This window comes from Echiichthys vipera (genome assembly GCF_963691815.1).
Source record: "Echiichthys vipera genome assembly, chromosome: 12".
In the NCBI taxonomy this organism is placed as follows: Eukaryota; Metazoa; Chordata; class Actinopteri; order Perciformes; family Trachinidae; genus Echiichthys; species Echiichthys vipera.
Genome location: NC_139837.1, coordinates 16,880,137 through 16,903,315, shown reverse-complemented (window position 1 = coordinate 16,903,315; position 23,179 = coordinate 16,880,137). Strand labels below are relative to the sequence as shown.

At 43.7% G+C, this 23,179-nt stretch overlaps 1 protein-coding gene across 1 annotated transcript in view; it reads left to right on the top strand.

Moving 5' to 3' along the window:
- Window positions 1–23,179, top strand: part of LOC310954758 (signal-induced proliferation-associated 1-like protein 1) — a 37,590-nt gene that overhangs the window by 7,882 nt on the left and 6,529 nt on the right. The window contains exons 2-13 of the mRNA XM_083924409.1: window positions 8,570–10,289; window positions 10,409–10,539; window positions 11,589–11,777; window positions 11,962–12,136; window positions 12,947–13,050; window positions 13,320–13,477; window positions 19,261–19,840; window positions 21,634–21,908; window positions 22,010–22,270; window positions 22,375–22,518; window positions 22,614–22,750; window positions 22,870–22,952. Coding sequence (XP_083780535.1) covers window positions 8,798–10,289; window positions 10,409–10,539; window positions 11,589–11,777; window positions 11,962–12,136; window positions 12,947–13,050; window positions 13,320–13,477; window positions 19,261–19,840; window positions 21,634–21,908; window positions 22,010–22,270; window positions 22,375–22,518; window positions 22,614–22,750; window positions 22,870–22,952 — 3,729 coding nt within the window. The 5' untranslated portion in view covers window positions 8,570–8,797. The remainder of the gene's footprint in view (window positions 1–8,569; window positions 10,290–10,408; window positions 10,540–11,588; window positions 11,778–11,961; window positions 12,137–12,946; window positions 13,051–13,319; window positions 13,478–19,260; window positions 19,841–21,633; window positions 21,909–22,009; window positions 22,271–22,374; window positions 22,519–22,613; window positions 22,751–22,869; window positions 22,953–23,179) is intronic.

The window sequence follows — 23,179 nt, the reverse complement described above, 5'->3', positions numbered from 1 at the left end:
ATTGCAGTTTAATAACAGTAATAGATAAGAAAATTACACTTGCAAGCAACAGCGATTTGGCAATAATACCATTAGGAAGCCAAGAAGAATAAAAAAACATGACCAAATTAATTTGTCCCAGTTGGCCAACCAGCATTAGCACCTCCTGAGCTCTAACATTTTAACATTGATCAGTTTGTTTCCAATAGGAACGGTGGAGCCACGTGATTGGTATTCCAGTAAAGATTTGTTTGTGTTGTGCATGCTTGTTGTTTCTACAACATGTTTTCAGGAATATTATTGACTACCTCCATTTTATTTCCACTGTTTGTAGCCATGGGCCACAAGAGTAAAGCTTTATTGGCCTGAGCCCAGCTAGGACTGTCACTGGCACTGGTCAAGTGACCAATACTCACTGATGGACACACACACACACGTACACAGCGGGCTTCTCTGTCATGCAGTGTGTGTGTCTGGATGCCCCTCGCCTCGAGCGGCCAGCAGTGCATGCTTGCAGAAAAACCCATCTCTGGCACCAGCCTTCACACAGTCTAAATACCATGATATAACTGACATTTTGACTGACCCGCTCTGTTTATCCGTGTTCAAATGTTCCCACGACTCTGCTGCCACTAACGGTAATGTGACATAGATCCAATTAGTATGAATCTGAACATGCTAGATGCTACATATGAGCAGCACTGTAGGCTTGCTTTTGTTTTGCTTGTGAATGCCTGTGTTTAGAGAATGAAGTAATAATATGCTTGTTAAGTGTTTGGTGGGCCCCCCTGGCTGAGCCCCATCCCCCGTCTTCTGGCACGTGGAGAGGCTGAATTATAGACAGCAAACACACACAACTATTCACTCAGCCCTCCTCCTCGCATCAAAACTGTTAATTATACTGCTGCTACTCTCGCATCTCTTCTATTTTAATCCTCAACTGATGGAAACTGATTCATCCAAACACACACTTAGGCACACAGAGGCGTGTGCCAGCCACATGCTGAGCTGGGAGTATTTGTTTTGTAGCACACAGGTTCACTGCTTTTCAGATATTAAGAGGGGCTTAAGGAAACACACTGTATCCCTATAAATGCCTCTTTGCCCACACTGCCTTGTTTAACTAGACACACTGCTGGGAAATGCTCTCGTTGCATTCGGTTGAATCCAAGTGACCTGGTTGCTCAGTTCATCAATACCCATTTTTGTCTAACACAAATTATGTCTGCATTTATACATCAATGTAACAAGTGTAAATATTCCAATATAATAGCAATACACCTATTGTTAAGCTCAAATGCATGATTGCCAAGGTGAGAGTCACCTTACCTCGCCTCTAATAGGAGCTGTTAGTAGAAACACTGGGTGAAGGAGACACTCCAAGAGCTTGGGCTTGGCTTTGAAATCGAAAGCGTTCTCTCTCTCAGAAGTCACACGGAAACATTCCCATATAAATCACAACTCTTTTTCACCTGAAGGAACTGGTGCGCTTGAGTTTGGCAGTGTGCCTGTGTGGTAACGGTTGCCAGTATGTTTTCTGTGTGGAGCAGGGGTGAGGTGAAATTTTCATGTTAATTTCCTCCAGATGTTTTTGAAGCTTCTGTGTTGGTTATGATATCTGTTATCAGAGTGTGTTTGTCTTTTCAGTGAAACTCAAAGCAGCAGACCGGTTCCCCTGATGTGGCCTAGGACCCAGATTGTTCTGTATTCACTAACAAAGTACTGTAAATTCAGATGGCTATATCAGAGATATAGAGATATACATAAACAAAAGAACAATAATTAGTGTGTGTGTGTGTATCAAGCAGCTGCAGGTGCGTCTTGTCGAAGTGGCAGTTGACAGTGTGAACTTTGGACTTTATCCGTCAGCTTTTGGCACAATGTCAACACTTTTGGCAAAGTTCAAGACAATCATCTATGTGGTGCTCCATTGTTGACCAATGAACCTGCTAATAATCAACAGGTGTATGACCCATTTATACCAGACTGCTGTAACAGTTAAATCCCTGATCACAAGCAATTACACAACAACATCTTTGTCTGTAACTACATCTCAACTCACACACACACACACACACACACACACACACACACACACACACACACACACACACACACACACACACACACACACACACACACACACACACACACACAGATGTGAGGACAGAACTTTGTAGGATATTATTTATTTTTTCATAACCTTATAAAAATATTGAGAAGATTGTTTATGGCTGTCATTTACATTCAGAGGGCTTAGGGAGACAGATTGGGCAGATCTGTTTGTTCTGGAACTCTTCACAGAGACAGTAACTTGCATTTCAAATGTGATTTCCAAGAAAAGGTAATCTTAGTTTGAGACAGTTATTGCAGAAATAGCATCTCTTGGAGGCAAGCTAGCAGGGAAGAGAAAAGTGCTGTCTTTGGTGTTTGCAGAAACAAAAAGTGGTAAGGGTGGTCTTATACAGAAAGAGCTATTCCCCCATTAGTTTATTCTTATGAGCCAAATCACCTGGTTTGTATTGAATTTGGTGTTTTATTTTCAGGGTGTTTTTCCTTTGTCATGCGTGTGTGTGAGAGCCTTTGTCTCTGCGTGTACCTGTCCATGAGCATCAGGAACTCACTGTCTCTCTAATGGATTCCTAAGGTTGGAGGCGGGCAGAGTGGGCAAGGAGAGGGAAAGTGCAGCCTAGAGCAGACTTCCACTTTTAAACCTCAGCTCAACTGCTGCAGCAGCCAGGCAGCCACCTCATTAGAATTTTTTACATTCCTCGTCAGGCAGCAGCACACTGCTTTCTCTCCGTTGCTCTTTATAATTCACAGCTTTTAAAAGCTGACAAGTTTAAATCTGAACCTCCTCAATTAAATACAAGTCATCTATAAAGCCATGTCAAATATGAGGCACTTAACCCACTCTGTCTTTGTAGATGAATGTATTTATGGACCATAATGTTGTAAAGTTTCTGTTGATGTACGTGTTTTAAAGCAATCAAATACAAGCCTGACTTTTTTCATCTTTATGTTTTGATGGGGCAGCTAACAGATTAGAGGCATAAGAAGTAGTGATCCTTCCTTACTCTAGACAAGCAGACATCCTAAGCTGTCGGCAGTGCAATTAGCTTTTTGGGGGGGAGGTAAATAGCCCTCTAGGACTTGGACAAAGACTTTCATTGTCAAACCCCCGGCCCACCCAGATAATGACATTGAAATCGGACGGGGTTTACCATTTCTTACTCTAAACTATGTCAAGTGTTTCAAGTGTCTATTTATTCTGCGGTCTCTCCCAATGTAAAATGTGAAACCCTGGTGGAGTACTGTTCTGGATAAGAAGAGAAGAAGGATCAAGGACACCCTGCTGGAGATAATGGCAGTGAATATATCCTGGCGCTTCTCCAGACCTGTCTTCTTGTGTCAGGCTGTGAGTGAAATTCACTTTGCTAGTGGTTAGCTATGCCCATTACTCACTGAACTGTGCTGCTGTGATAGCGAGGGGGCCCAGAGACGGGGCAGTGCAGCAGCACATCACAGAACAATGGTGATGATAAATGTCGATACACTGCCACCAGTTTTTGAAGTGCCCCGACTACACGCTGCCTTTGCATTGCGTGTGTGGTCCGTTAAACAATTCATCGGTACAGTTCTCATTTTACTGTGGTGTTCCACTTCATCCAGAGCTGGTGTTCCATAGATCAAAGCTCTCAGCACAACTTGGCTGCAAAGATAGAAGACTGGTAAAGTGATGGTAGACTTTAAAGTGTTTTATAACACTGTGACAGTTAGTGTTGCACTTCTCTAAGAATTTGCCCAAACATGCCCCCCCCCCCCCCCCCCCCCCCCACACACACACACACACACACACACACACACACACAAACAGATGTTCATCACTTCCTCTACTGAAATTGGTGGAATTCCAGGATTTCGGCTCGCGGTTGGACGATGCTAGTGCTGCTTGTTTGCCAGCGGGCCTGCCTGTTTTTCTCTGAAGGTGTCATGTTCTCAAGTTTGCTCAATCAGACGGGCAGGTTTGTGCTTGGTTCTCAGCCAGATGCACATACAAGAGGAGGGGAGGGGGGCAGACAGAATAGAGCGACGCAGATTGGAGACAGGGGAGTGGTGGAGATGCGTTGTTACTTCCTGTACATCTGTTGTGCCCATGGGCGGCCGTGGTTAGGACGCATCGCTGTGGATGTGTAAAGACCTGAATTTACCCCCTCGCTCCCCCAAACTCTCCTTCTTGACAGGAAATTGTGTTATGCAGGAGTCTGTTGATTTATTGTTCCTGTGGAATTTTTCTCTCCTGAAGTTTCAATTCTCTGTCTGACTGGTGCACAATCTTGCGGCAAAGCTTGCTCACCATGGAAGAGTTGGAACTGCAGTCTGGATCCAGTCTGTAGCTTTCCTGAGGTTTTCCCCATATTTCTCCCCCAAATCTCAGTCATCTGTCAGTCCATATATGTTCTGGTAGTGAGCCATACTCATACAAACACAACACAGATCATTTTCTGCTTTTTGTTGTAAGCCCTCGTGTTATTTGTCTTGCCAGGTGAGCCCCTTTCTCTGCCTTCCAGTGCTCATCATCAATGTATCCTTCTAGTTCTTTGATGCTTACCTTGTTTCAAAATTCTTGTTGTGTTGGCTTCATCTCTATTTCTCCAGTTCCCCTTACATCTAATTAATTTGGTTTTCCTGGCAAGCCTCATATACACAGCCACAGTGAGGTTTCGGTGCCAGGCAGTTTTCAAAGACTTCACTATGTTGGAATGGGGCCCCAGTCTTGCCCAGGGACAGAGGGACCTTTGTGCCTGCTGCCCAACAGCCCAGTCAGCCCTTAGAGCAGGGGAAGATTAGGGGACAGGGTGAGCCAATGGGCTAAATGGTAGGGTGCCTGTTTGAAAGCCAATAGTCTCAGCCAAACAGCCCCTTAGCCCTATTCAAGCACACAGTAATTACAAGCTTGTAGGGCAATCCTTCAGCTCCTTTGTCTATGCTTTGGAAACACTTGCCCAGTCCACTGGGAAACTTCATTCCCTCTCCGTTTGGAGACCCAGGACGAAGAGTCTTTCAACTCCAGCATGCTGCCCTTTCTCTCTGGGACACCAACTAAGCTTGCTCAGTAACAGGGATCGCCCTCTACGGGTTCCCTGGCTTTGAGAATGCCCAGCACCCCATGCTGCGTCTTGATGATGACTCAAGTCTTTGCTAAAGTTGCTTTGATTTTTTTTTCAGTCGGATTTGAATGAAAATCGGACCCTAGGTTCAAGTTTGCGATTCACCACAGTACAGTTCTGCTGACTTACTGCTGTTTGTCATTCACACTAAATTCCATGTAGTGTGTGTGGGTGTGTGTGTGTGTGTGTTGAATGCCCACTGCCTTACTCACTTATTACACATGAAGACTGAGTCTTTATTGAGGCATGTTATGCTATCGGAGCTCAGTCCTCTGTGTCTAGACTCGTCCCCACAACCAGAACAACAATTTGTAGCACCTCCAGAGAGGTGTGCCGTTACATCACCAGCACTTCGGCTGCATCTGTACTGCCGCTTTGCTCATCTTGCTACGAGCCTGACGGACCAGCTGGGGGGATCAGAGCCCCAATTACAGGAAGTTAACCTTGTTTAGTCATCAGGCTCGAGTTGTTTGGACATGTCCCACAGAGTTTAATTCTGGAGGAGGTGGATAGGGGATGGCAGAATGAGTTGAAGACTGTGTTATGTTTTGTGCTCTCTGACTGTCTCTCTCTCAGTCACACAAACGTACACACAGACACTCTCGCCCACACTCCTTCCTTCCTTACTAATCTGACAAGACCATGAAGCCAGTCATCTGTCTGCGTGTTCGTCAGCGAGGAGATTAGCCTGCTTTCTGGGACGTGCGTGTGCGCGTGTGCGTGTGTGTGTGTGTGTGTGTGTGTGTGTGTGTGTGTGTGTGTGTGTGTGTGTGTGTGTGTGTGTGTGTGTGTGTGTGTGTGTGTGTGTGTGTGTGTGTGTGTGTGTGTGTGTGTGTGTGTGTGTGTGTGTGTGTGTGTGTGTGTGTGTGTGTGTGTGTGTGTGTGTGTGTGTGTGTGTGTGTGTGTGTGTGTGTGTGTGTGTGTGTGTGTGTGTGTGTGTGTGTGTGTGTGTGTGTGTGTGTGTGTGTGTGTGTGTGTGTGTGTGTGTGTGTGTGTGTGTGTGTGTGTGTGTGTGTGTGTGTGTGTGTGTGTGTGTGTGTGTGCGTGCGTGCGTGCGCGTGCGTCTCTGTGGATGCTCGGCAGCATTAGGGAATGAGGCCCACCACTCAGAGGCGGGGCCTGTAGTGTAGTGTTCCTTGACTTTTTTGTTCTTATTCATGTCAGAGAAATTAGGCTGTTAGTAGGACATGACTTACATTTTTTTTAAATTCATTAATGAGTTTTTATTTGCTAATTCGACTCCCGTGCCCCAAAGAATTGGTGCCCATTCATTGGGTTAAGCTGGGAACCTTCCTTACGTGACTGATAAAAGATCACAGTGGTGATATTTCTCTTTCATCTAATTTTAATTTCTTCAGCCTGAAGATTTGATAACATGTAACCATGGAGCTGTCACATCCTGGGATTGACTCTGAAAATTGCCCTGTCCATTTCATTTGATGGTTTTTGCTCTGATCGGCTTATTATCAGACTGTTAGACTCCATGTGAAACCCTCTATAATGATTTTCTTGCGTGAGGACCCTGTTCATTACTGCTTTATGTTTGTGATGCGAAAACATTTAAATATGTAGGAGCTAGGGTTGGGTGATGTCTACCAAAATGGGATATGATAATGTCCAAAGTGATACATCATGATAGACAATGATGTCTTTTTTTAGGGGTGGGGAGGGGATGGCCCAGCCCTAGTAGGAGCAAAATTTCACTTTTAGTTTGACACATTTTTTTACAAGAACAGGAACTATGCCCGTTAGTCTTTTATGCTGCTTGCTTTTTTTCGATGTTAAACTAACAGAATGAGTCTCTGCTGCATAATATGCATAGGTTTAAAGGTTTGTTGTTAGAAAACGCTGTGTTTTGAAGAAAAGCTGACAAGGGATTCTTTGCCTCAGGCAGGTGAGAACTGAGTCATCTCCACAGCCTTGAGATTTTACACTTGCACTTTACCTGACTTGTAAATTGATCTTTATGTTATCAAATAACTGCATTGGCTAGGGAACATTTGATCTCAGTTGACTGTGCCCCTTTGGTAACGTTGTTATAGGTTTAGAGTGCAGTTTTTCAATGGGTTTTCTGTTAGATGCCTGAAATAATGTCTGCTGAGAACACAAGAGATTTTCAAGTTTTGTTCTAGGATAAAAAATGTGTCAGTTAATACCTCACTTGTGAATATTGAAGCTTTGTGTCTTAAAAAATCATAAAAGCAGTGTTTATTTGTGAAGATTATTGTGATTAATAAATGTGTAAGTATCATAAATCTTTGTTTGCCACAGAGCTTATTTTCTGCAATATTCCAAAATCAAATTTCTTTTGTTGTTTAAAGCAAAGGTAAACGTCTTAGTTAGCATAATGTTGGCCCTGATGTGGGGATGCGGTGTGAAGGTGGCTGTGCTGTAGGCATATCACAGTGCACTGATCGCTAGTAGCTAATGTGATCACAGCAACAGCCAGGAAGGGCTGACGGAGAGTGGAGCCTTAATCTGTCCCAGTGTCTCACTGCCAAATTGGCCCGATTTTTCAGGCAGAGGATCATCACCCAATTCTCGGATGACTTTCAAAGATATCTTTTTCTTTTTGATCTGCAGCTTGGGGTGTTTGATCGAAAAAACTGCAACTCTGCATTACAATTGATGCTGGCTACTACAGGGGCACGCAAAGAGACGTCAGATAAGTCACAAGCCAAGAGTCAGTGAGAGATTATAAGGTTTTTCTCTCACTTATACATAATCTTTGTTATGACATAAGTCCTGAAAAGGTTTATTGAATTACCAATTAAGCCATATTTTCTTTATTTTTGCAAGGATATAATATTACTTAGACTTTCAAGAAAACATAATTATTTTCCCCTTGCTTATTCTGAAATTGGTATATAAAGTAGGCCCCTTATCTGAAATTGAATGTGTCAATGACTTTTCATCGGCTCTTAAAAGACCATCAGAAGGGGAAAAAAACATTCACATATGTTCTGCAGGTAGGTTTGTGCAGGTGTATGTATTTGACTCACTTACTTCAGAGAGGAAAGATTTGCATATTTGTAAAGATGTCCTCACACATTTTTATGGTAAAGCTTGCATGAATAGGTGCCCTGTTTTATGAAGACGGAAAATGCCCTACAACCACACTGTTGTTAAGTAGTGAAAAAGTGTGATATTTAACTTGGAATTGAAATTACCATTGTGCTTTCTCCCATTTTGAGGAAAGTGTTACAGGGCTCACCAATCAGGTGTAAAGTCATCTGGTTTACCAATACTTACTTTCAACACCTTATTCATTTAAGACCTGCTACCCAGCTTGGTTTCTATTATTTCCAGTATTATATATGTGAGGGAAAGTGGTGTGAGACATGAAATAGATGTTTTTGTGATTATCTCCTCTCTATACACTTACTAGTGTACTAACTGATCTTTTTCTTTTTTTTCAGGATACTTTGTTTGGAGTAAGACTAATGCCAATTGGCAGCGTTGGCACAGTTGAGGAAGCAGTATGCAGGCTTGAATGCTGAAGAGGTGGGCTTGCCCCTTCACTTTTTTCTGCCTCTTAACTTGTTGATCCAGACAATCAACCTGCTCATGAAGTCAGGGAGCAGCATCCCTTCCCAGAGGCAGCCATGTCTCCCTTCTAAGTGCCTTTAGCCTTTTGCACTGGTGTCATGACCAGCCTGAAGGGCCCACCCATGGAGCGCACAGTTGGGGGTTCTGTCCCCGCCACTGATGAGTTTTACACCCGCCACCTCCGTATGGTCAATGGAGGGGCTGTGCCAACCCGCACAGACAATGTCCATGCCACTGTGAGCACAGGAGTGCCTAAAATGGGTGTACGGGCTCGGGTGGCTGACTGGCCACCAAGGAAAGACCTTACAGGGGGTGTGTGGCACTCAGCCACAGAGCCTGAGAACTCTGGTGTTCCCTCTGTTGGTCATATAAATCGTCACATAAAGTTAGGCTCTATATTAAGCCCTCAGGACTCGTCAATGTTGCGTAACATTCACAATACTTTAAAGAATCGAACCCAGGCCCAGGCCAACAACTACAGCCCTGACACCCGTTACCTAACTCCAGGAGACTACAGAGGCCCTGCACATAGAAACCCACGACAGAGACGCATCCGTCAGCGCAGCAACAGTGACATGACCATCAGTGAGATGGAAGGCAGTGGGGACAGCGGAGAGGACTGGGGTCCAGCATCGGGAGCTAAATGGTCCCCTCTTCATCGTGAATACGGTAGCACCTCCTCAATAGATCAGCATGGAGCATCTGGAGAGAGCTTCTTTGAAATGCTTAGGGGCTATCAAGAGGACAAAGTTGACCAGCGTAGCCCTGCTCCAGAGAAACTGGGGGACATGTTGAATGTGGGGCCCAAGCAGGCCAGCATCGATCTTCAGGAGGATGTTGTAGACAGCCAGCCTCCCAAAGCCAGAGATAAGCCCCCAAAGAGACGAACTAAATCTGAGACAGGGGGTGAGTCTATATTCCGTAAACTTCGAAATGTGCGGGGTGAGTCAGACTCCCCCAAAACGGGGTCAGACGCAGAGGACAGCCGGACTGAGGACATAGGCCCCCCATTCAAGCCCTGGATCTGTCAGAAAAGCTTTGCCCACTACGATGTTCAAAGCATGCTCTTTGACCTCAACGAAGTTACCCAGTTGCGGCAGATTGCAGGCAAGAGGAAAAACACCACCACGGGGGCATCTGCTGCTGCTGTAGCCTCGGCTACCTCCACCCTCTCATCCACGCATAGCCTGCCTTACAGCTCCCCGAGTGGCAGCCAGGAAGAGCTCAGTTCTAGGGACAGTCCTGGTCTGGACACGGGGGAAGAACAGAGTAATGAAATGCTGCTAAGTTGCCCCTGCTTCCGCAACGAGATAGGGGCTGATGGAAATGGGAGGCACAGATTGGGAGTAGGTGGGGCAGGGTATCATGAGCTTGTGGGTGGTGGAGGAGGTAACAGGGGCTCTGGGACCCTAAGTGGGGAAGGAAACATATACGAGACATCTGTGACCACGCACTGCACAAATGCTGGAGTAGCAGTGCTAGAGGGACCAAAAGAAGGCCCCAGCACGCTCAGCGAAAAGGGCAAACAATACATTGTGGAGCATGTGGACCTGGGAGCCTACTACTATAGAAAGTTCTTCTACCTTAGAGGTAAGATTCATTTATCTGCTTTCATTATGTACTCATTAGCATAAGAAGTTGTGTTGTTTGAAGCAGTAGAGTTTGATATTTGCCAACAAATGTTTTTTTTGCTACTTACTTTACCTCAGAGCACTGGAACTATTTTGGGATGGACGAGGCACTGGGTCCAGTGGCAGTGAGCTTGCGCCGGGAGAAGCTGGAGGAGGACAAGGAGCATGGCCAGCAGTATAACTACCGTCTCATCTTCAGAACCAGCGAGGTCAGACATAGTGTCCTTTCCTTCCTACACCCCAACCTCAACCTCAACCTCAGCACCACATCACGTCAATCCTTTCTGCTGTGGAGTGAATCTGCCCACAACATGTACTGAATGTAGCCCATCGTTATTTTTGCACTCAGATTTGGGAAAGTTAAGGAGCTCGTTTTGGTTGACTGTTGATAGTATATGTGTATAGTTCAAACGCTGCTATACCTGCCACATAATAGGAAGACCAGCTTGAGGTAAACTCAGTCCTTGTTTCTTATTATGCAACCAGCCCTGGAGCATTTCAGCTGTCTCCCAATATCAGCAATGTGTGAAGAAACTTGAGGAAGAGCACTCATGTTCCAGCCTCTAAGGCCTGTCAGTGCCCGACAACCTCAAACCGCTGTGAGGAGCGTGTTTCAGTAAAAATAGACGGTCATATTTTGTTGCAATGTTGGCTCCCAGTCTTCTGTGTTTGGGTCGGGGATTTTGTGTTATGGGATTTATTATATAGACGTACATTCAGACAAGTACAGGCACCTGCCTGAGGATGTTTGTTGTGGACTGAAGTAGGACAGGTGCATGTGATTAAACCTCCACTGAGACTGAAGTACCACAGGGCCCCATATCCTACCTCCCAAACATAGGGAACACAGGTCCATTGTAAACACAGGCCCTACACAGCCACAAGCTCGTAGGAGAGAAAGTCTCGGCCCGTTCCAGCTGCTTATGATAGCCAAGTGATTGAGTTCACTCCCAGAGCTCAGCACAATGCAGACCCTGTGTACACAGAATGCTTGGACAAGCCCTTCTTCCTCAGTTCCACTTTCTGTTTACCCAAGGCCTTTATAATTGTCTTGTTTTATGTCACCTTCTTTAAAGATACAGTCAAAGGATTGTATTTAAATTTATTTTTTTTGTCGTGCTGTCTGGGCAGGCATGTTTTGCCTTAGTATGTTCCATCTCCAAGAGAGAATTCAAAACACTCAGATTCCTGAGATACATTTTTTTGTCTTCTCACACTCTTCTCTGTAATCTCTTCCTCACTGCCTGCCTCCATTCAGCTGACCACTCTCAGAGGTTCGGTTCTGGAGGATGCAGTGCCTTCCACCTCTAAGCACGGCACCACCCGGGGGCTGCCCATTAAGGAGGTACTGGAGTTCCTTCTCCCCGAGCTGGATCTTTCCTGCCTCAGACTGGCCCTCAACACACCCAAAGTCACTGAGCAGCTGATGAAACTGGATGAACAAGGGGTAGGAGGATAAAGCACAAGCAAGTGTTATTTTTACAGAATCAGAACCTTTTGCAGCTAATGTACAATTACTTGCCTGAATTTGTACAGAAAGAGAATTTGTGTTTTTGGAGTTCCTACACTGTACTCGGTCCTGACATGAACTGTTAAAGAAATATTGTTTCTGCTTCTTTGGCGTCCCCCAGCTGAGTTTTCAGGTGAAGGTAGGGATGATGTACTGCCGAGCGGGCCAGAGCACTGAGGAGGAGATGTACAACAATGAGATGGCCGGTCCCGCCCTGGAAGAGTTCCTCCAACTGCTGGGGGAGAAGGTTCGCCTCAAGGGCTTCACCAAGTACAGAGCCCAGCTGGACACCAAAAGTAACAACTGCCAAACACACTTCTAGATCAAACATAGACACACACACACACACACACACACACACACACACACACACACACACACACACACACACACACACACACACACACACACACACACCTACCTTGAACTTGTGCTTTTATTCATTATTGACCATATTTAAAACAACCAATTATTGGCTAGTGGCCTCGAGTTTTTATTACTAGTGTCCCTTCTGTAAGTTAGTTTCCCTTTAGTTTTATATTGCATATACTTTATAGTGCTTGCTCTTTGCTCTTGTATCTTGCTTTTGGTTAAATATTTCCTTTCACTGGATCTAATTTTCTCCAAACAGCATTGTCCTTGTTACACTTTCACTTTACATATCTTTTCTTTTCATCTCTCTTCTCTAGTATTATTTCCTCTCTGATTGTCTTCTACAATAATCCCTCAGTGGCACTAATCACGCCAATCTTTAGTGAATCTAGCTTGACTAATACAAACATAGATTGGTGATTGAATGAAGGAGATTATCATTTTCAGTGTATGATCTTTTTGTCCACAAAGAAACATTGAATTTGAATCTAATTATTTAAATGTTTAGACACTGCCCATTGTTCAGGAAACATGTCACACAGAAAGGCAAAGGAGCTCCACTTACACTTGACATCGATCCACAGTTCATTATTGTCTAGTTGTTTGGGCTGCGGTAAAATTGCATCCTGTCTTGCACAGAAATCACTGAGTGCACAGAATACACATGTGAGTGAGATAGATGGCAGTAATTGTGCAATGGGCCTCAACAATGTACTGCTATTCTTTCCCTGCAGCGGATTCCACGGGTACTCACTCGCTCTACACGACTTATAAAGACTATGAGATCATGTTCCATGTGTCAACTCTGCTGCCTTACACACCCAACAACAAACAACAGGTAAGGATGGAGAGCCCAGTCTTTGTGTTATACCATTAGCCATGTATCAGAAAAAAAGGAAAACCTTAAAGCAATCACTTGCATCACTTAGAGGAATGCAAGATATTACTTGTGGCTCACTAATCAGATTTGATTCACATCCAGCTTTCATTCTAAAGAAACTTCACTTCCAAGAAGTCACATTATTGAATGCACCATGCAACTGATATGACTTTGCTTTCAGGTTCATACTTCTCTAATTAAATGTTTTTTTTTCCCCCAATGACTAGTTGCTTAGGAAGCGGCACATAGGGAACGATATAGTGACCATCGTGTTCCAGGAGCCCGGCGCTCACCCCTTCACCCCAAAGGCCATCCGCTCTCACTTTCAACATGTCTTCATCATCGTACGGGTGCACGATCCCTGCTCTGACAACACATGCTACAGGTACAGAATACTAGCTAAACTCAACATAATGAACAGTCCGTTGAGCTTGGAGGTGTTCAGTTAGTATGTGAGGACCACAATGGAAACATGCCCATGTCTTTTTTTCTTCTACACATGTATACATGCTGCATGGTTTGTCAAATAATAGGAAGGAAGGAAGAAAGGGCAGTGATGGTGTATGTGGCATATGTGCTGAACAAAACCTCTTCCTGAATAAGTGCATCCTTTTAACAACCTACCAAAGCCCTGGAGAGGTTTACAGTTTACTTCAGATTGTTTTGTATGGAACTGTGACTGACACGGAGGTTAAGGTTAGCCCACCAGCTATGAATATATATGACTGTATCTAGAGGCTATGCAGACTCATTACAATTTTAAGTAGGCCAGACTGACCAAACCTAGTAGCAATGTTGAATAAAAATCCGCTTTTCACTTCCCATCTTAGTGCAGCACTAAACCTTTTTCGAGACGGGACCCTTAAAAGCTTCACAGTACTACCAGCAGTGTTGTTTTTATACAGGTAGCTACAGTAGCATTAAGACAAAGTACTGACTGGAAGGCATGGGTCAAACATAAGAGCCTGTTGCGTGACTGTCCTGTCTTTCCTGCTTCTGTGTATGTTCATATCTACTGTATGTTTGCATAAGCATGCATTAGTGTGATCAAATGGAATAGATTGGCTCTGCAGTAGCTGTTGAACTAATGTGACTCTGCCTCCTCATCTCATCCGCTGGCTGATTCCCAGCCTTGTGATGATCAGACTGCAACTCTGTGGAATTCACATCACTCTCATGCATCCCTACCCCACTGCACACACACTTTCTGTGCACTGCTTATACAGATATTACACACACATAGTTGCTCCCTTTCACTCTCTTACTCCCATCTCTCCATTTACCTCTTTCTCATGCCCACTTGCACACAGTTACACACACATGCACACACTTTTTCCATGCAGACTAATTCACTGGCTCACTCTTCACACACTCACATAATACCAACCTCCCCCTCTTCTTTTTCTTCTTCTTCTTCTTCTCCTCCCCTCCCTCCCTGCCTGCCACTTTGCCTTTGGGCAGCGTGAGCTGGAATGGTCTGAAGGAGTTAGCGCCATGCACATGAAGTGCTCTCTTTACCCGGACATGCATGTGAGCGGGGAGGATTGTTGAGAGTAGAGTCCTTCAGTAGCTCACAGAGTCCATCTCAGGAGCGGACGGGTCAGTCCAGCCTTCTGTCTCTCAGCTTGCGCCTGTGTCAAATTCTGGCTAATTTATTTGGAGCCCTTCTTTGCCCCACTCTGACAAGTTCCTTTTTTTTCTGACTAATCTACCAGTGGACATCATCATTCAGTTTGGTTTTTGCCTTAAGGGAGGTTTGAACTCTGGGAAATAAGAAAGGGTGAAATGCTGGTTCTCCTGGTTGGCCTTTTTGGTGAAATGGAGAGGCGCGGGACAAAGAATTCTTGAGGAAAATCTAGCTACCCCACCCAGAGAGATTCACACACTCCCAAGCCCTTGGCTTCTACTCCTATTCTGTGGATCGAGGCAACGTATGTTAAGACTTCAGTCCTAACTGTATGCCACAAGTCGTTCCATGGAAGCCTTTTTTTCTGGTTTGGAAAAAAAACAGCCAACACAGGCTACAAAGATTTGCGACATCGCACTGAGTGGTATGTCTTGAGTGTCGGATTGTAGCTACAGAACAGAAATCCGTTATCATCGACCTAGGGTATCTTGTTGTTGCTTCACATCGATTGCAACAAAGATTCACGATATTATGCAGTAATACTCTGAAGAACATGTTTTTTTTTCCGGTGACACCAGGAGGTAAGTACATTGAAGGTGTTTGTGTTGATATTTGCAGTTTGTGGTGGGCTGGTTTTGTTAAAGTTTTTTTATAGTTGATGCAGTGATTTTGCTTTGCCACTTGCTGGATTTCAGCTGATCTTTAGACACAGATTTGCAAGTACGCACAGATTCGTAGATGCACACATACTAGGAAGAAACCTGATTTTCCTCAAAGAGATTATTGTCTGTTTTGATTGTGGCCATATGTCTCTGTTTTCATATCTTGTGACCATGTCAATAATAGCATCCCTTTTATTAATACAGATTAGAGAAGTCAAAAGAATGTTGTGATTTTGTTGAGGCATCCAGTTATTAATAGTCTGTTGTTGCCCACTGCTGAGAATTTGGGTAATGCTCAGGTCATATTGAGCCAGACTGGAGCATTAGAGGAGTAAGTGGCCCGGGGCCAGTGGGGTGCTAATCTGCTGCTTTCAACCGCTGCCTCAAAGTCACACAGGGCCAGCAAGGCGGATTGCATAACTAGACCTTTGTTTAGGAAACGTAGGCTGTTTGTGCTCGGTAGCTCTAGCAGCAGCACTGATTCTCCATACCATGATTTAGAAGAGAGTGTCAGCACTGGGAGTTTGCTTGTCAACTGTGATTGGATGTATAATATTTATACGCTGGGTGTAGTCAGGCATAGTTTGCAACATTTCTGCTAAAGGCTATGACTGTTATCTGTTGAATGGACTTGTCTGGTCTGTCACATGAGCTTATCCAAGACCCTGTCCCGGTTTTCATGCACTAATGGGATTTTAGTGTATATGCTACTGACTTTATGTACAGTGCCAAGAAAAAGAAAATGGAACCTTTTGGAATTACATGTATTTCCAAAATTAGAATTTATATTAAATAATCTCGATTTTTTTTTTATCCATTTAGGAAATAGTATGTGAACCCCTTCAAATGACCTAGTTAGCTGGAATTGTAGTTGATGCTTAGTTGTGTCTCGTTCTGTACAAAACACATGGAAAATATTCATTACTGACCCTTGTCTTCACAAGATGATGTGTATTTCAGATGATGGAACATGGCAAAGAAAGGTTTAAAAAGGGGGAAGAGACCCCTGTCTAAATATCTTAAAGTCACTGATTTATGTCTCAGCAATAATAAAAACCTTGTAAAGCATGAGTATAGATCACCATGGTTTATAGCTGTGTTACTGCCTCTGGGCCCAAACAACCATTACTTATATATATATAAAAAAAAGAATAAACGTTTATGTTGTCAGTTGGGTGATGTTTCATGAAAATGCCCTTAAACACAGTAAAACATGAAATACAGATGTCTCTGACTTTAGAAAAGTAATGTTTCAGAATGTTTAGTCTGAAGAGTCAAATCAATTGAGATTCTGAGACATGAACTGAAGAGAGCCATTCATGAAATACATTCCTGTAATATTAATATAATTACACAGCTTTATACATGGATATGGTCTAAGATTCCTCCTGACCAGTGTGGAGAAGTGATCAACACATGCAGGAATGCAATTGTCAATACGTTTTATTGGAAAGAAAAGAAACCCAGGATTAAATAAACCACTCTTCAAGAACCCAAACAGTATTGCAGACTGGATTCACCAAATTTCTACTACTGCTTTCTTTCCCACCAGCTTCAATAGATTCGCCACTGGACAAACAATCGTAACTCTGCCTGGCTCGACATTGAACAAACCATCTGCAATAATCTGCCCATTCAAAATTGCTGTAATACACAAATCAATTAAAACACACCTCTGTTTCAAATTTCATACAGTAAACACTACCCTCACTGCCTGGGGAAAAGCTAATGACATCCTCAACACTCAACTACGGTACGGAAGGACAGTGGGAGTGCGCCCATATCTCCCTCTGCCCTCACTCCCATCTGGCACAACCCGATGTTCAAAATAAATAACCAACCCATTAACTTCCCCACATGGAAACAGAGAGGAGTAATCAGCCTGGGGCACCTTTGTTCTGGCATCTCTCTCATGACCTTCGACCTTCAAACATACAACCTACCCACCCACTGTCAGTACCAGTACTTACAGTTGAAAGAGGCCATAAAAAAGACAATTGACTTTAGCAACTTCCAAAACCTCGACCCTCCCCCTTTACTATCAAAACTTCTTTCTCTACAACCCAAAAAATTAATTCATTCATTCATCTTCAACTGCTTACCCAGGGGTCGGGGTCGCGGGGGGGGGGGGGGGCTGGAGCCGATCCCAGCTGACATCAGTCGTGAGGCGGGGTACAACCCAAAAAATGACTATCACAGATTTAAAAAAATTACTTTCTCACCATGACACCACCATCTCTATACCAGCACATAAATGGACTTCTGACTTAGAAATAGAACACAACGACATAGACTGGCAGACCATATGCAACAAGACACTCTCCATGTCACTCAACTCTAAGACTCAACTCATTCAATACTAAATGATACACAGTGTACACATCACCACTCACAAAATGCACTATATGGGTTTCACAGATAGCAACATCTGCACACACTGCCCCTCAATAATAGACAACCACATCCACGCATTCTGGTTCTGCCCAGTCGACGGTTTTGGTCGGAGGTCATGGGAAAGCTGTCAGAGCTCCTCAAACTCAGCTTCCCTTTCTCTCTCTCTCCATCGCTCTTTTAGGTGATCTCTCCTCTCTCACTGTACCACATCTCCAAACTTTCATTCTCATAGCACTCACTGTAGCCAGGAAAACAATTTTACTCAACTGGAAAAAGAGATCAAAACTCTCAACCCAGCTTTGGCTCAACCTATTAACCGAACATGCAAATCTGGAACAGCTTACATCATCAATAAGAGACAATATAATGGCTTTCAATAAAACCTGGTCTCCCTTTCTGCAATACATCCAGAGTTGATTCCTCCCGTCCCGTCTCACTTTGCGCTCTCTTCATTTTAAATATATTTTATTGTGGGTTTTTTCCCCCTTTCTTTCTTTTTTTGCACATCTACTATTATATTGTTTGTATTAGTAGTATTGTCGCAAGTATGTTTGTTCGGTCTATTTTGTTCTCTTGTTTTGTGAATCTTTTTTGTTACAAATTTAAAAAAAAACACATGCAGGAAACATTTGGTGGTCACTGTTGTAAAATAAGGTTTACTAAAGCCAAGTGTTCACTTTCTTTTTCCTTTAACTTGTTGAAACAAATAATGTAATGAATACAACAAAACATGCAATTGGTTTTATGTCCCCATTTCAGACAGTTGGAGCTTGTCCATCATTGTGAATTTTAAATATTAGACTACATTTTCTGACTTAATTAATGCAAAAATACAGAGAAATCCAAGGGGTTCGCTTACATTTTTACTGGCACTGTATGTATACGCTTAAGGCCTCCATTTATGCAGTGGGTGTTAGCATGCTGCTAACTGATTTGATAATCCAAACATGTTGTCCCAAATAGTAAATGAATCCCAATGTTTAAAAGCAGGTACAACAGGTATGAGACAACAATACCTACACCTGTTAACTAATTTAAGGTATTCCAACTCAAGGACAGCCATTGTGTGCAAATGAAATAGGAGCAGTAGAGGGTAACAAGAGGAGAGCCTTGTCCATAGGAATTCTAACGCCCTTCTTTATACTCACAAGTGAAACAGGTCAAAGGCAACAATGCCTCAGGGGAAACTATGGAAAGATGTTTTACAACTGCAGTTTGTCCTTGCAATGTAGCTTTTTACCCAGTTATATGACCATCATTGAAATAAGTTACTTTTAATGTTTGTTTGTTTTCCTGTGTCATGCTTAAGATTTATGCAAAACAGCCTGTTGTGTTTCTATTTATATGTTGTTATTTCATTTTATTTTGATACATTTGCTTTCACATATACATTTCCAATACTCTTCAGGCTTTTTTCCCCCCCTGTATAATTCTAAACTAAAGCGGTGACCTCAAACCCTTCCCCTCTTTTCTTCCTTTCTGCAGTGTGGCTGTCACCCGTTCCCAGGACGTTCCCTCCTTTGGTCCACCAATCCCCAAGGGCGTGACCTTCCCCAAATCCACTGTTTTTAGGGACTTCCTGTTGGGCAAAGTCATCAACGCTGAGAACGCAGCTCACAAATCAGAAAAGTTTGGTGCCATGGCAACACGCACACGCCAGGAGTATCTTCGAGACTTGGCAGAACGTCACGTGACCAGTACCCCAGTAGAACCCACTGGGAAGTTTCCCTTCATCTCTCTGGCACACAAACGACGGGAGAAGGTGCGTCCATACAGTGGGGCGGAGCTGCGGAGCTTAGGGGCCGTGACCTGGCAAGTTCATGCTGAAGATCAGGTAGCCGGTGCGGAACGCGAATGCCTGCTGGCTATTTCAAATGACTTCATCATCCTATTGGATCAGGAGGCCAAAGCGGTCGTGTTTAACTGCGCCACACGTGATGTGATTGGTTGGTCAACGGGGAGTCCCGCCTCCATGAAGATCTACTATGAGCGTGGTGAGAGTGTATCGCTGCGCTCCATCAATAACAACACAGAAGACTTTGGAGAGGTTGTCAAGAGACTGGAGGTCAGTAGGGCACCGCCACTGTCTATGACAGTACATCTCATTAGCACACACCATCTGCTGTATCTGTACACTGAGCCAGACACCCCATCTCTGACAAAAGGCTTGTAATGAACACACGCTGTCCTTGTACCTCGCACATCTGAATCCAAACTGCTGAGATAGTTATCTGCAAGGCATATCCAGGAAGGGATAATGTGGTTTGAGCAGGTCATTATCGCAAATTATTACACAGCTTTGCATTTATTCTGATTGGTCAATCACAGCATTTTACGGTCTGTTATTTCTGTATAACAGAATGTTGTTATGTACAGCGACCATTGCAAAGGACACAGTTCTGAAGGACCACGTCCATTAATCCTCAGCAAAAGAGTCTTAAAATTTAACGTTAAACCCTGAAATGATTTTAAATCAGTATTTTGTGTGAAATTATTGATTTATTTAGTAAGTAGCCATGTAATAAGCGGGATAATGTAGAGCAAGCCAGTAATTATTTCAGATGAAACCCCTTCAGGGTGATTAAAGTCCTGCATCACCCTGTTGGATTTCCATTGGCAATAATGACTGGCTCGCTCTATACTTACCTCCTGACAGGATGATACAGGTCTTGAATTTCCCTAAAGGTGATTTAATATGCAATAATGGCCCGCTCACTCTACATTGTCCCGCTTATTACACAGTTACTCACAAAAGAAATCAATAATTTCACACAAAATATTAATGTAAATATGATTTTATTGATTAAAATGCTATGAACATCCACAGCACATATCCATAGCAGCTGCTATATGTCTGCTATTCAAAAATAACAGACTGTAGACTTACGGTAATAAACATACGTTCCAAATCAAGCAACCAGTGTCAATGAGTACAAACTATAGGAATATCCCTGTAGCCAGTGAACAGGTACAGTATGTAGGCAAAAATGCTAACTGAAGTTTTCCAGTGGTATGAATGACTTCCAGTCCCATGATGTGTGAGGGCAAGTTTCCCTCTTTCCCTTGACAACAGTAGTACGAAGAAGTAAGAACTAGATATTGTTGATGTTATAATAGCAACATAAGGGCGTAGCCTCAAATTATACAGTCACCAAAAAGCCACAACTGTTGTGTTGACTCTATGATTAAAAGTCATGCTAAGCACAATACATAGTCATTTGGTGATATGATATCATTACTGAGGTTTTAAATGTGGTGTAGGAAAGGCAGTGCTTTTTAATGGGGCATTTGGAGCATTCTGCTGAAACTGCTGTTCTAGTTGATTGTAAACAAGGTAAAGATTTACTGCTGCCTGATACCAGTTCTGACACGTGCTATTATTTGTCAAGGAGGAATGGGTTCTTTGTTCTTCTGTTTCATGGCCTTTGTTGTGGGCATCATGATGTGCATGGAGCTGGGACTCTGCTCCTTCTTTGATTTGCTAGTATGTTTACTATGTACTGTGTAATAACTATTTACTTTTAAGTTGACTCTCTACAGGTAGAAGAAGAGCTAGACAGGGTGTCTAATGGTAGTCAGTTATCATGGGAGTTAACCGACCCTTTAAAATTAGTAGTAGTATTAGTAGTATTGAAAGTGTGTGACTCAGATATAGTGTGTCTCAGATGAGGTGAGATTAGAGTTACTGTGTGATACATCTTAAAAGATGCGGTTGCTTTAAATACGGTACATTAAATTACCTGCAAAAATATCTTAAGTGTGTAGTTTTAGTAATTGTGTTGTACATTATGCATGTCTTCTACTTTTTTCTGATTTGTCCCTCTGCACCTCTGCACCCTCATTCTATCTGTTTTGTAGCTGTTGACCAAGGGCAGTCAGACCACAGAGATGACCCTGCGTCGTAACGCCCTGGGCCAGCTGGGCTTTCATGTCAACTTTGAGGGCATTGTTGCTGAGGTGGAGCCCTACGGCTATGCTTGGCAAGCTGGCCTCAGGCAGGGCAGCCGATTGGTGGAGATTTGCAAGGTGTCCGTGGCTTCGCTGTCTCACGAGCAAATGATCGACCTGCTCAGAACCTCTGTTACTGTCAAGGTGGTCATCATCCCCCCACACGAGGACTCCACACCACGCAGGTAGAGTGGAAATAGATGATCTATAGATGCAAGAGAAACTCTTCTTAATGCAGCTGTTGAGGTTATCCCATTCTGATTGTTAACACTTCATGTGCCAACAGAGGCTGCTCAGAAATCTATCACATGCCGCTAGTGGATTACAAGAACCACAAGGAGGGCATGCCCTATGAGTTAAAGTTCCCCTTCCGCCCCACCAACAACAACAACACCAAGTGGCCACGCACCTCATCCAGCCCTCAAACACGACCTGCTGGCTCAGCGGGAACGCTGATCAAAGCCCCGCCCTCAGACTTCAGTGACCGTAACTCTGCTGCTATTCCCCGAAGTGTGTCCACCGACGGCCGACCCATCAACCCCAAAAGGTCACAAAATAAATATAATGCTGTCATGAAACTTGCAGACATACTGAACACAAAGCTGTCTGGCTGCAGTTTGCCTTTAATGACATACTTATGCGCCGTCACAGATATTCTCCAGGGAACGACAACTACGCTCTTGCCTGCTCCATTGTGATGGGACGCACGCTGCACAACACAAACTCCCCTTCCAGCCTCCCCTACACAGACACCGCTAGCTCCAACCATTGGAGGCAGAAGTCTATGCCTGATGGGTAAAGTCTCTTGTCCCTCACTGTGTGTTACATCTGCAAAACTGGCCTGCTGCACTACCTGGCGTCATAGGTGACTTTCCTCATCTCCCCTCTAGGTTTAATAACAACAACTGCCAGTCCCCTGTGTCATCTGTGCGGCAAATGGCAGGTGAGGGCATCAATGGGGTCAAAGCATGCTCTAGCTCTGGTGTTGGATGGTCCCGACCTGGGGAGGTGGACAAAACCAGCGCAGGCAAGTGAAATTCCAAACTGTTGTCTGAGTTTTAGTAATATCATTGAATAAAACGTGACTTTTATCGTGGTACCACTAGTCTCCAGGTCTCATTACTCATATGCCTTTGCTTCCTACAGACACTGTGGTTTCCAAGGCAGTGATTCCTCGACTCCAGGCGTCCGAGCAGGGCAGCCACGTGTCTCCTAACAAAAGCACTAAGGTGAACAAGAATCAATAAGCACCATACTGTATGTAATTTCCTCACTCCTATGGGATGCCAGGTTGATAAAGGAGGTCCTGTCACATGCTTTTGAGTAAGAGCTATGACACATGAATACCAACCTGCACTGCTGAGGACAATCTTTAAATAATGAAACTGGAATGAGCTTGCAATATCATAATGGGTAAAAAAAATATAAAATTGTGTACTGTAAAAACTTCCTTTCT